The sequence below is a fragment of the Thalassophryne amazonica genome, chromosome 12 (assembly GCF_902500255.1).
Source record: "Thalassophryne amazonica chromosome 12, fThaAma1.1, whole genome shotgun sequence".
Lineage (NCBI taxonomy): Eukaryota > Metazoa > Chordata > Actinopteri > Batrachoidiformes > Batrachoididae > Thalassophryne > Thalassophryne amazonica.
This window is the reverse complement of record NC_047114.1, coordinates 63650763-63664199: the sequence shown is the minus strand read 5'-3', so window position 1 is coordinate 63664199 and position 13437 is coordinate 63650763. Positions and strand designations below refer to the sequence as shown.

General features: G+C 41.0%; 1 protein-coding gene across 1 annotated transcript in view; it reads left to right on the top strand.

Moving 5' to 3' along the window:
* Window positions 1-1054: 1054 nt before the first annotated feature.
* LOC117521976 (potassium/sodium hyperpolarization-activated cyclic nucleotide-gated channel 2-like) overlaps window positions 1055-13437 on the top strand; it is a 130771-nt gene continuing 118388 nt past the window's right edge. Inside the window, exons 1-2 of the mRNA XM_034183339.1 lie at window positions 1055-2226; window positions 9054-9477. Of these exons, the coding sequence (XP_034039230.1) occupies window positions 1055-2226; window positions 9054-9477 (1596 nt within the window). The remainder of the gene's footprint in view (window positions 2227-9053; window positions 9478-13437) is intronic.

Genomic DNA, 13437 nt, shown 5'->3' with positions numbered 1-13437 from the left:
ATACCTTAGTATACTAGCATAGTTCCACCTTAGTATTGGAATATAATATATAAGATATACCTTACTGAATTTTCATGCAATATTGCATCAGGATATAAAGGTCACATTCAGTTGATCACTCTTCCAGTACTTTGTTGTCACTCATGCTTTTGTAAATGTGTGTTGAGATTGCAAATGCAGCAAACTAGCCTATAAATATATATAAGCAAGTGTGTAAAATTTAGGGGTGTTTCTTGGTATAAATGGAAAATAGCAGTTACTGTAACCATCTGTTCACCCTTAATAGGAGGATATATTGTATCAGTATAATGCACCTGAGAGGGGACATGTTTACATTAAAAACTCAGTTTGGTTTGATGAGGACACGTTTCATAAAATATTTCGCACATTTTATGTGCGCCAACGATGTGGCCACTAGAGGACGCTGCATACCAGCTATGCTTGACATTTCTGAGCGGTTGTCATTGAAAACACCTTCTGAAACATGACATCATTTGAGATTTCATGAACGCGTAATAGTCTTACAACACACTATCTATCTATCTATCTATCTATCTATCTATCTATCTATCTATCTATCTATCTATCTATCTATCTATCTATCTATCTATCTATCTATCTATCTATCTATCTATCTATCTATCTATCTATCTATCTATCTATCTATCTATCTATCTATCTATCTATCTATCTATCTATCTATCTATCTATCTATCTATCTATCTATCTATCTATCTATCTATCTATCTATCTGACATGACGTTGTCTGATGAAGCTGTTTGAGGCAATCTGCATTACACAAATGAAAGGCCTCTGTTAGAATTTCACTCAAACTGATCAGGAGGATAAAATTACAGTCTGATTCTATTTTGCGTAAATCGTGGTGATATTGCGCATTTCTGACACTGTGATTTTAGTGAAAGTGTAGCGCAGTAGTTTGCAAAGAAGTCACGTCCACCTCTCCTGTTCCCTTGTCTCTCCGTCTCTTCTTGTCTCCATCTGTCCTCTGTTTCTGATTGGTTTCCTCCAAAGATAATTGGAGGCAAAATTTGACATGCTTAATGTCATGGACAGCAATGAGGTTTCACCGGGGTCTGCTGCCACCATGATAAAGAAGGCGGTGGGCGGCGATGGATGCGGTCACATCAACGCGTCCAAATGCACAACGAGCAACAGCAACAAGAACTGCCTGGACTCCGTCTCTGCTGGCGCACCGAGCACCAAACAACACGGCGTGAACAGCGACGTCGTGATGGATGAGACGGAGGACGGGGAAGAGGAGTCCAAGTTTCAGCATCCGCGGCTGCGCCGAGCCGGTGGAAGCGGCGGAGGTGGAGGAGGAGGAAGCGGCAGTATCAGGATGAAGAACTTTACGCCAGGAGGGGGAGCCGCCTCCACGGCTTCCAGGAGAAACTCCAACAAGGAGCCGTGCGTTACGCTCACAGAGGACGCCTCTGTCGCCCCACGGCCCACTGCTGCCTCCCGAGCTACCGAGACCCAGACACCCAGTCCGGGCGATGCTGTCCATCAGCGCGAGGACGCCGGCAGAGCATCCGGGGCGGAGGCGCCGGAGTCAGCGGTCGCGGTAGAGGTTTCGAACGCCACAGCGGGTGATGCTTGCAATAGCGTCGCCCCAATTTCCAGCATGAAATGCAACAAAAACGGAGAATGCAGGAGGGACTCGGGAGCCGGGAGCCTGCGCTCAATCATCACCAAGCAGGAGAAGCAAACAGGAGGGCCGGGGAGGGCCGAGGATGGAGGGAGCGCCAAGCGAGGAGCCTGTAACTCGACCTCCGCCAGCATGGACGGCTCCATCACACCAGGCGGTTCTCTGACCAGCGGGCATGTCGGAGAGAGCACCGGTACCCCGGTGTCGAGCGGGGTCCCCGACAAAAAGGACTCTAAGGTGTCCTTCTCCAACGCGCCAAGCCGGAAAGCCTCGTCTTCGCTGCACGGCCCGAGTCAGACTCAGCAACAGCAGCAGCAGCCTAGAAACTCTGTCACTTTCCAGAAGCAGGAGGATGGACCCCCGATTGTGCCGGCTGAAGATGCCGAACCTCGGGGCAGTCAAGCCAGCTTCATGCAGCGGCAGTTTAGTAGCATGCTGCAGCCTGGAGTTAATAAATTCTCCTTACGCATGTACGGTAGTCAGAAGGCAGTGGAGAGAGAGCAGGAGCGGGTTAAATCAGCTGGAAACTGGATTATCCACCCTTACAGCGATTTCAGGTAAGACCCGAAAGTCTAAAAGGGCCCGTTTGGATCTTCTTTATCAGCTAACTTGTTGGTGGTCGCATGGCACCAAGTTTGTAGCATATTTCCAACTAGATATTGTAACATTGATCAATGCTTGAAACACCCCCCCCCCCCCCCCCAGCACAATCACCACCTGTTGTCAGGCGAACTGACTTCACAAACATTTTTTTTCCCAAGCCTCGAAACAAATCATGAAGCTCGGCCTGCTAATTCTTCATTTCCTCGCAGTGCACCCAGAGGAGAGAGAGCCCACTGACGCTCATTGTGGATCAATTGTAGCGCTATTGTTTCAAGGATCTGGTTGTAGACTGCGACAAGAACCGTTCTGACACCATGTAGGCTGTGTGTGTTTGTGTATATGTGTGTGCGTGTGTGTGTGTGTGCACTCACTAATGGAATGTCACCTTGAGCCAAGTGTGCGAAATACCTCAAGGATGCTCACTGGAGACATGTGACTCCTTGGATCCTTCATGTTAATGCCGGATGCGCTCTGTTTATCACTGCTTGAACACTGATACCCCGGCAGGTATTTTGTCACGAGCCTAAAAAAAAAAAGAAAGAAAGAAAGAAAAAAAAAAAAAAAAAAAAGCACCTTTGATTCAGGATGCATCGTTGGTGATTTCAGCACTACATGTACTGGACAGCTCCAGTCTTTGGCCCAAAAGTCAGTTCATCAGACAGGTTTGCTAATTACTTTGTGCAAACTCCTGCAGCCACAAGACACTGAAGTCCTCCATCCGATCCCACACTTATTTTAATTGTTGTGCAGTTAAAGGCCGAAAGTTTAAAACGCCCCATGAAGCCTTGGAGTGGAGGAGTCGCAGCTTGTTGCATAAGTTGCAGTGTAATGACTCAGCGCTGCACCTGTCCTGCAGACACGCTTTAATAAAACCTCATGTGTCCTGTCAGTACACAGATGTCCTCTTATAATGTACACTGTAAAGTCGATTTACGTGACACCGAAAAAGTAAAACTTGGATCAGTTTTTAAAAAAATGACACTAATTTGTTACACTTAAATGTGTTACGTTTTTTCCCTCAAAATATGTTTATTATATGGTTGAAACTGTAAATTCTAAATATATTTCGAGAGAAACTAATGGATTTAAAGTGGAACAAGTTGGAGTTGACTCACGTTTAACTTTTTTCCTTGTTGAAACACGTTTGTTTTTCATTGTGTACTAAAAGTGTAATTTAGATCTGTTTTAAAGCACTCTTACATCTAAAATAAAAAATAAATAAATAAATAAAAAGGTCGTCTTAAACCAGCCTGCACTGAAAAAGATGTGCAGTGGAATTTACTTTAATTAAAATAAAATAATAATAATAAAAAAAGCTTGCGAGCAGTTTCTCTTTTTTTTTTTTTTGGCAGGGGTGGTGGCCAAGTGGGTAGTGCTCTTCTTGTCGCAGACTGAACGCCCCCCCCCCCCCCCCCCCCCAAAAAAAAATTGGTCCGCCTTCCCTTCACTGCATGCATATTTTTGGGGCCCAGCAGCTCGTCTCAGACAGTCTCTTCACCCAAAGCGATCAGATGGATTAATGGGATTATTAACCATTAAATGACAAGGTAAAACCTCTTAAGTAATTCTAAAGTCAGTTATAAGCAGAAACGAGGTGATACTACGTGACGCTTTGAAATAACCGGCAGTGAACGCATTGGTACTCTGATCACTTCTCCGTCTTTTACGATGAAATAATGCTGAATTTATGTTGAAATGATTGCTGTACAAAAGCTTCAGATATCTGTTGCTGAGATAGAGGATGACTGGAGTGCAGTTTTAGGCAGAAATGACATGATAATCCGTGAACCGTGCCTGATGATGCATGCGCAGTGAAGGCAGGGTGGACTGATTTTTAGGGGAGACCGTTTGGTCAGCGACACCGGTTCAAACCACACCCCCTGCCACAATTCTCCATGAAACGTGGAGTTGATTCAGGAAAGGGATCCTAGCTAGCAGCGACTACACGGGGTGCTAGCTGTTAAGTTCACTGAGCGTCCATCATTTCAAAGCGTAACGGAATATCACGTCGTTTCTGCTTAAAACAGCCTAATTTCTGCTTAAAACTGACTTTAGAATGATTTAAGAGGTTTACCTTGTCATTTGATGGTTAATAATCCCATTAATCCATTCGACTGCTTTCGGTGACGAGACTGTCTCAGACGTGTTGCCGTGGTCCGAAATGACGCATGCGCAGTGGAGGCAGGGCAGACCAATTTTTAGGGGGGACCATTCGGTCTGTGACACCGGTGTAAAACCTGTGCTAAATCAACATCCAGCTCTCCCTTGGATCTGCTGTGATGAAAACAAGGGAGTGGCTGAAGGGAATTAAGCTTTTGTTCGTGAATGTTACTTCTTTTTGATTAAACTCTGCTGCAAAATTGCTCCAATAATAATAAAATAAAAGAATGATGGGCATGATGCTTTACATTCACTCCCTTCACCTTCTTTTGACTGATGAAGGATATATGTGTGCACAAATGGGATGTGAACCACCAACTTTTCAGGTAATGATGTGGTTCTTTCATTTATGTCACATCGTTTGTTTACACCACAAAATTTGAATGTGGCAGTAACACTCCAGTTTTGTAAAGGGACATTTACACTTTTTCAAGTCCTTATTGCCTTTAGATGACTGGCTCAGCTGATACAGGCACTTACCCATTAACTGAAGGGTTGGTGATTTGGCTCCCACGTTTATGTTCAAATTGCTTTGAGCATGGGAAAAGAAGAAAATAAAACTCCTGAAATTAATTGGTATGAGGCATCACTGTACAATGCTGTGTGATTCTGTTGAAAAATGACATGCCAATATATAAATACTTCAAGTTATTAGATCTGACGCAGTTTTGAAGTACATCCCCAAATCAGAAAAAGTTGGGATGGTATGGAAAATGCAAATTTAAAAACAACCCAGCAGAGATTCTTAAGTTTACTTTGACTTCTATTTCATAGCAGACAGTATGAACCAAAGATATTTCATGTTTTATGTGGTCAATGTAATTTAATTTGTTAATTTAAATCCATTCCTGCATTTCAGGCCTGCAGTGCTTTTCAGAAAAGTTGTGATGGGGGCATATGACATTATCATTTACAACAGGGTGGCACAGTGGATTAGTGGTTAGCACTGTTGCCTCATAGCAAGAAGGTCATGAGATCCATTCCCAATTGTGGGCTTTCTGTATGGAGTGTGGCTGTTGACGTGGGTTCCCTCCAGCACTCCGGTGTCCTCTCACTTCCAAAGACATGCAGGTGAGGTGAATTGGTTAATTGATTAAACTAAGTGGGCATAAAAAAAATGAATGAATGAATGAAAGTTGGGGTGGCGGAATTTAGGGCTAGCAATGAAACTTAAAAAAATCCAAAGGGATTAGCATACAGTGGGCAAAATAAGTATTGAATGTGTCACCATTTTTCTCAGTAAATATATTTCTAAAGGTGCTAGTGATGTGAAATTTTCATCAGATGTCAGTAACAACCAAAGTAAAGAAGAAACCAAAACAAAGAAACCAAAACAAATAAGTACAGAAATTAAGTTATGTGTACTAAAATGGAGTAATACAGGGAAAAAGTATTGAACACGTTTACTGAAGTTGATTTAATGCTTTTCTGCAAAAGCCTTTGTTGGTAATGACAGCTTCAAGACGCCTCCTGTATGGAGAAACTAGTCGCATGCACTGCTCAGGTGTAATTTTGACTCATTCTTCCACACAGTCTGTAAATCTTCAGGGCTCCATGGACCTCTTCTGTAACATCTGATCTTTAATTATTTCAATAGATTTTCTATTGGATTCAAGTCAGGTAATTGACTGAGCCATTCTGGCAGCTTTATTTTCATTCCCTGAAACCAGTTGAGAGCTTCCTTGACTATGTGTTTGGGATCACTGTCTTGCTGAAATGATCACCCCAGTAGATTTTTATCAAGAATGATGTGCAGTGGCATTTATGTTGTATATTATGGCATCGAAAGAGTTCAATTTTGGTCTCATCTGACCAGACACTATCATTTCACATGATTACACATAACCTAATTTATGGACATCTATGGTTTGATTTCTTTGTATGTGTGGATTACTTGGGTTGTTACTGACATCTGGTGACAATTTCATGTTAATAGCCCCTTTAGAAATATATTTACTGAGAAAAAAATGGTGACATGTTAAATACTTATTTTACCCTATGTATTTCTTCCTCTACAGTGCATAAAATCATGAAACAATTCAAGGAGTCTGGAGGAATTTCAGTGCCTAAAGTGCAGGGGCACAAGGCTGAGCTGATCTCTGATCCTTCAGATGGCACTGCATCAAGATCTGTCATTCATCAGTAGCAGATATATCCACATGGGCAAGGGATTACTTTGGAAAACTTTTTATCAAGCACAACAATATGGAGTAACAGGCACAAGAAAACACAGACACTTAAAACGTTATGTTAACCTTGTCCAGAAGCAGCATCAACTTCTCTGGCCTCAGAAGCATTTGTGTTGAACCATCACACAGTGGAAATGTGTATTGTGGTCACAGGAATCAGTATTCCAGATATTTTTGGAAGAAATAGACACTGTGTGTTCCAGACCAAAGACAAAAACACCCATCCAGCCTGTTATCAGCAACAAGTGCAAAAGCCAGGGTCTGTCATAGTATGGGGTTGTGTCAAAGGTATTTTCCACTTCTGTGATGGCAGCATTAATACGGAAAAGCATGCTGAGGTTTTAGGGCAACACATGCTGCCTTAAAGATGACATCTTTTCCAGGGATGTCCAAGCATTTTTCATCAAGACAATACAAAACTACATTCTGCACTCCTTACAAAGGCGTGACTGTGGCAGAAGAGGGTACGATGCTGGAATGGCCTGTCCCCAACAGAAAATGTGTGGAGAATTTTTAAATGAAAAATGCAGCGACAATGACGTGTATTGTTAAGACATGTTCACTTGAAGGATCGGACAAAATAAACCTTACATGCTGCATAATTTGTATCCTCAATGTCAAAATGTGTTTTAAATGTTGTAAGAATGGCAACATTAAAAACTGATAAATGCTTCAGTGTCCCAACTTTTTTTTTTTGAATGTGCTTTATGTCTTAAATACAGGAATCGATGTACGTATAACAAATGAAATGAAGTTGACCACAGAAGATGTGAAATATCTTTGATTCATACTGTCTGCAGTGAAACAGGAGTCAAAGTAAATGTGAGAGTCACTGCGAATTAATTAATTAATTAATTAATTTTAAAACATTTTCCAGGCCTTCCTACTTTTTTATGATTTGGGGTTATGAGTAACATGTCCTGACAAAAACAAGAGAATACACCCAGTTATATTTACTTACAGTTTCTGAGGGGAAATTATTACCAAGCTATGTTTTTTAAATTACATTTCCAAATTTTTCAATCTGCCCTCAAAATACTTAAGTTTAAAATCTGTCAAACCCAGTCTATGGTAAAGAAAGATTGAATTGAGATGATTGTTACATTTCAGAAGTCAGAACAAGTCAACAATTGTAATATTTTATCAGATAAATGATTAATAATTTGTCAAACTATTATTTTTATACTGACTCATCAATCAAGAGATTGCTTAAACTTTTCTTCAATCTATGCCGGTGTCGCAGACTGAGCGGTCCCCCCTAAAAATTGGTCTGCCCTTCCTTCACTGCGCATGCGTAATTTGGGACCTCGGCAGCACGTCTGAGACTGAGTCTCTACACCCAAAGCGATCAAACCGAATAATGAGATTATTAACCATCAGATGACAAAGTAAAACCTCTCAAATCATTCTAAAGTCAGTTTTAAGCACAAACAAGGTGATAATCGGTGAGTCGCTACTGACGCTTCGAAATGATGGAGGCGCAGTGAACGTAGCAGCAGCAGCAGCTAGTCTTGCTGCTGCTCTCTGATCGCTTCCCCCGTCTTTTATTATGAAATAATGCTGAATTTATGTGGAAATGATTGTTGTACAAAGGCTTCAGATATCTGACTGGATATGCTTCTGATATGCTGACTGGAGTGCAGTTTGAAGCAGAAATGAGGTGATAATCAGTGAACCGCAGCTAATGCATAGAAATGATGCATACGCAGTGAAGGCAGGGTGGACCGATTTTTACGGGGGACCGTTTGGTCTGCAACGGTAGGAGGACATAACTGTTTGGAACATGTTTCATATAAAATGTATTTGAATCAGATAAAAATAAGGAAGACCAATTGTGATGATTTTAGTATTTTGATTTTCTTGTTTTCTGCACAGCTGCAGTTACAGCACACACACACACACACACACACACACACACACACACACACACACACACACACACACACACACACACACACACACACACACACACACACACTACGTTATTTGTTATTATTGCCTTATTGTATTTGCTATAAGCACATATTGACAGACTCTAGTAAGTAGATTTTGGAAAAAGTAAATTCAATAGAACTGCCTTCTATCATTATTATGCATGTTTTGTCAGGAAAAGTGGAGATCTTTCACTTTATTTGCATTGTTCCCATCACAAGTTAAGAAATCTCTTCTACCTATTGGTGTTCTAAAACAACTACCTTTTTTTCTCACTGTATTCTTGCCTTTTTCCCCTCCTCCCTCCTTGCCCTCCTGTACATGAAACACACACACACACACACACACACACACACACACACACACACACACACACACACACACACACACACACACACACACACACACACACACACACACACACACACACACACACACACACACACACACACACACACCACACACACACACACACACACACACACACACACCTCTGTTAGGTTCTACTGGGATTTCACAATGCTGCTGTTCATGGTGGGAAACCTGATCATCATCCCTGTGGGCATCACCTTCTTCAAGGAAGAGACCACGACACCCTGGATCATCTTCAATGTGGTTTCTGACACCTTTTTCCTCATGGACCTGGTGCTCAACTTTCGCACTGGAATCATCATTGAGGACAACTCAGATATCATTTTGGACCCTAAAACTATTAAGATGAAGTACTTAAAGACGTGGTTCATTGTGGACTTTATCTCCTCCATCCCAGTGGATTACATATTTCTCATTGTAGAGAAAGGGATTGACTCAGAGGTGTACAAGACGGCCCGAGCTCTGAGAATCGTCCGCTTTACCAAAATTTTAAGTCTTCTGAGGCTGTTGAGGCTCTCCAGATTAATACGTTATATTCACCAGTGGGAGGAGGTAAGTGTGCACAACACACATGTAAAGTGTGAGATTAGTAAATATACAGTCACAAAAATCTTATAAGACACACACTAAACAATCACTCTTACAACTTGTTGCCACAGCAGATGGAGTACAGATCTACGGTGGGATTTGGCACAGGTTTTACGCTGGATGCCCTTTCTGACACAACTCCATTTGTTACCTTGCATCCAAATTAACAGTCTGCCTCTGTGAGTGACTTGCAGTGGTGGGTAGAGTACTGAAAATCTGTACTCGTATAAAAGTACAATTACTACCATCATAACTGTCTCAGGCAAGATAACAAATCAAAAATCAAAAACAAAAAGGTTTGCACTTCAGTAGAGTGAAACATTTATGTGCACTTCACTGCAATGCATGCACACATGCATGATGGTTGCACTTGGCAGAACAATATGTTTCAAATTCAGTTTGTAGTCATGTCAAATTAATTAAAATGGGAATGTGAGTTGTGTTATTGGCCCAGCAACGTCATTGCGCTAATGATGTGCTGACAGAAAACACCACATGTGACACCTGTTCTCAGCTTGTGCACCCATTTTTCCCTTTTAATTGCAATTTTGGTTGAACGGGGCATGAACTAAAATTGTGTGCTACACCAACAAAATGAAAATAGCAGTGGGTACAGTTTTAAGTGATCGCAACCATAAAGGACACCTATGATACTTGGAAGATATGGTGCATCCAGAAAGTATTCACAGCGCTTCACTTTTTCCACATTTTGTTATGTTACAGCCTTATTCCAAAATTAAGTAAATTCATTTTTTACCTCAAAATTCTACGCACAACACCACATAATGACAATGTTAGAAAGTTTCTTTTTATTTTTTTGCAATTTTATTAAAAATAAAAAACTAAGAAATCACATCAACTCCATCAGGTTGGATGAGAAGCATCAGTGTACAGTCATTTTCAGACCTCTCCAGAGATGTTCAATAGTAAATGGACTGCATTTATATGGCACGTTTCCATCTGCATCACAATCGCAAAGCTCTTTACAATTATGCATCAAATCAAATCAAATCAAATCAAATCAATTTTATTTATATAGCGCCAAATCACAACAAACAGTTGCCCCAAGGTGCTTTATATTGTAAGGCAAAGCCATACAATAATTACGGAAAAACCCCAACGGTCAAAACGACCCCCTGTGAGCAAGCACTTGGCGACAGTGGGAAGGAAAAACTCCCTTTTAACAGGAAGAAACCTCCAGCAGAACCAGGCTCAGGGAGGGGCAGTCTTCTGCTGGGACTGGTTGGGGCTGAGGGAGAGAACCAGGAAAAAGACATGCTGTGGAGGGGAGCAGAGATCAATCACTAATGATTAAATGCAGAGTGGTGCATACAGAGCAAAAAGAGAAAGAAACACTCAGTGCATCATGGGAACCCCCCAGCAGTCTAAGTCTATATCAGCATAACTAAGGGATGGTTCAGGGTCACCTGATCCAGCCCTAACTATAAGCTTTAGCAAAAAGGAAGGTTTTAAGCCTAATCTTAAAGGTAGAGAGGGTGTCTGTCTCCCTGATCCGAACTGGGAGCTGGTTCCACAGGAGAGGAGCCTGAAAGCTGAAGGCTCTGCCTCCCATTCTACTCTTAAAAACCCTAGGAACTACAAGTAAGCCTGCAGTCTGAGAGTGAAGTGCTCTATTGGGGTGATATGGTACTATGAGGTCCCTAAGATAAGATGGGACCTGATTATTCAAAACCTTATAAGTAAGAAGAAGAATTTTAAATTCTATTCTAGAATTAACAGGAAGCCAATAAAGAGAGGCCAATATGGGTGAAATATGCTCTCTCCTTCTAGTCCCCGTCAGTACTCTAGCTGCAGCATTTTGAATTAACTGAAGGCTTTTCAGGGAACTTTTAGGACAACCTGATAATAATGAATTACAATACTAATTCATGCATTTATTTCCTCATAAATGCATGAATTAGTTTTTCAGCATCACTCTGAGACAAGACCTTTCTAATTTTAGAGATATTGTGCAAATGCAAAAAAGCAGTCCTACATATTTGCTTAATATGCGCATTGAAGGACATATCCTGATCAAAAATGACTCCAAGATTATTACTATGATGAATTCTAAAACCTGACTGAAACTCTTCAAATAGACCATTCCTCTGTTAGCTGTTTTACAACTACCCTTTCAAGAATTTTTGAGAGAAAAGGAAGGTTGGAGATTGGCCTATAATTAGCTAAGATAGCTGGGTCAAGTGATGGCTTTTTAAGTAATGGTTTAATTACTGCCACCTTAAAAGCCTGTGGTACATAGCCAACTAATAAAGATAGATTGATCATATTTAAGATTGAAGCATTAATTAATGGTAGGGCTTCCTTGAGCAGCCTGGTAGGAATGGGGTCTAATAGACATGTTGATGGTTTGGAGGAAGTAACTAATGAAAATAATTCAGACAGAACAATCGGAGAGAAAGAGTCTAACCAAATACCGGCATCACTGAAAGCAGCCAAAGAGAACGATATGTCTTTGGGATGGTTATGAGTAATTTTTTCTCTAATAGTTAAAATTTTATTAGCAAAGAAAGTCATGAAGTCATTACTAGTTAAAGTTAAAGGACTACTCGGCTCAACAGAGCTCTGACTCTTTGTCAGCCTGGCTACAGTGCTGAAAAGAAACCTGGGGTTGTTCTTATTTTCTTCAATTAGTGATGAGTAGTAAGATGTCCTAGCTTTACGGAGGGCTTTTTTATAGAGCAACAGACTCTTTTTCCAGGCTAAGTGAAGATCTTCTAAATTAGTGAGACGCCATTTCCTCTCCAACTTATGGGTTATCTTCTTTAAGCTGCGAGTTTGTGAGTTATACCACGGAGTCAGGCACTTCTGATTTAAGGCTCTCTTTTTCAGAGGAGCTACAGCATCCAAAGTTGTCCTCAATGAGGATATAAAACTATTGACGAGATAATCTATCTCACTCACAGAGATTAGGTAGCTACTCTGCCTTGTGTTGGTATATGGCATTGGAGAACATAAAGAAGGAATCATATCCTTAAACCTAGTTACAGCGCTTTCTGAAAGACTTCTACTGTAATGAAACTTATTCCCCACTGCTGGGTAGTCCATCAGAGTAAATGTAAATGTTATTAAGAAATGATCAGACAGAAGGGGGTTTTCAGGGAATATTGTTAATTCTTCAATTTCCATAGCATAAGTCAGAACAAGATCTAAGGTATGATTAAAGTGGTGGGTGGACTCATTTACATTTTGAGCAAAGCCAGTCGAGTCTAACAGTAGATTAAATGCAGTGTTGAGGCTGTCATTCTCAGCATCTGTGTGGATGTTAAAATCGCCCACTATAATGATCTTATCTGAGCTAAGCACTAAGTCAGACAAAAGGTCTGAAAATTCACAGAGAAACTCACAGTAACGACCAGGTGGACGATAGATAACAACAAATAAAACTGGTTTTTGGGACTTCCAATTTGGATGGACAAGACTAAGAGTCAAGCTTTCAAATGAATTAAAGCTCTGTCTGGGTTTTTGATTAATTAATAAGCTGGAGTGGAAGATTGCTGCTAATGCTCCGCCTCGGCCCGTGCTACGAGCGTTCTGGCAGTTAGTGTGACTCGGCGGTGTTGACTCATTTAAACTAACATATTCATCCTGCTGTAACCAGGTTTCTGTAAGGCAGAATAAATCAATATGTTGATAAATTATTATATCATTTACTAACAGGGACTTAGAAGAGAGAGATCTAATGTTTAATAGACCACATTTAACTGTTTTAGTCTGTGGTGCAGTTGAAGGTGCTATAGGTTTGGAGGATTTAAGAAAATTGGCCAGATTTCTAGAACTGAGAGCTGCTCCATCCAAAGTGGGATGGATGCCGTCTCTCCTAACAAGACCAGGTTTTCCCCAGAAGCTTTGCCAATTATCTATGAAGCCGACCTCATTTTTTGGACACCACTCAGACAGCCAGCA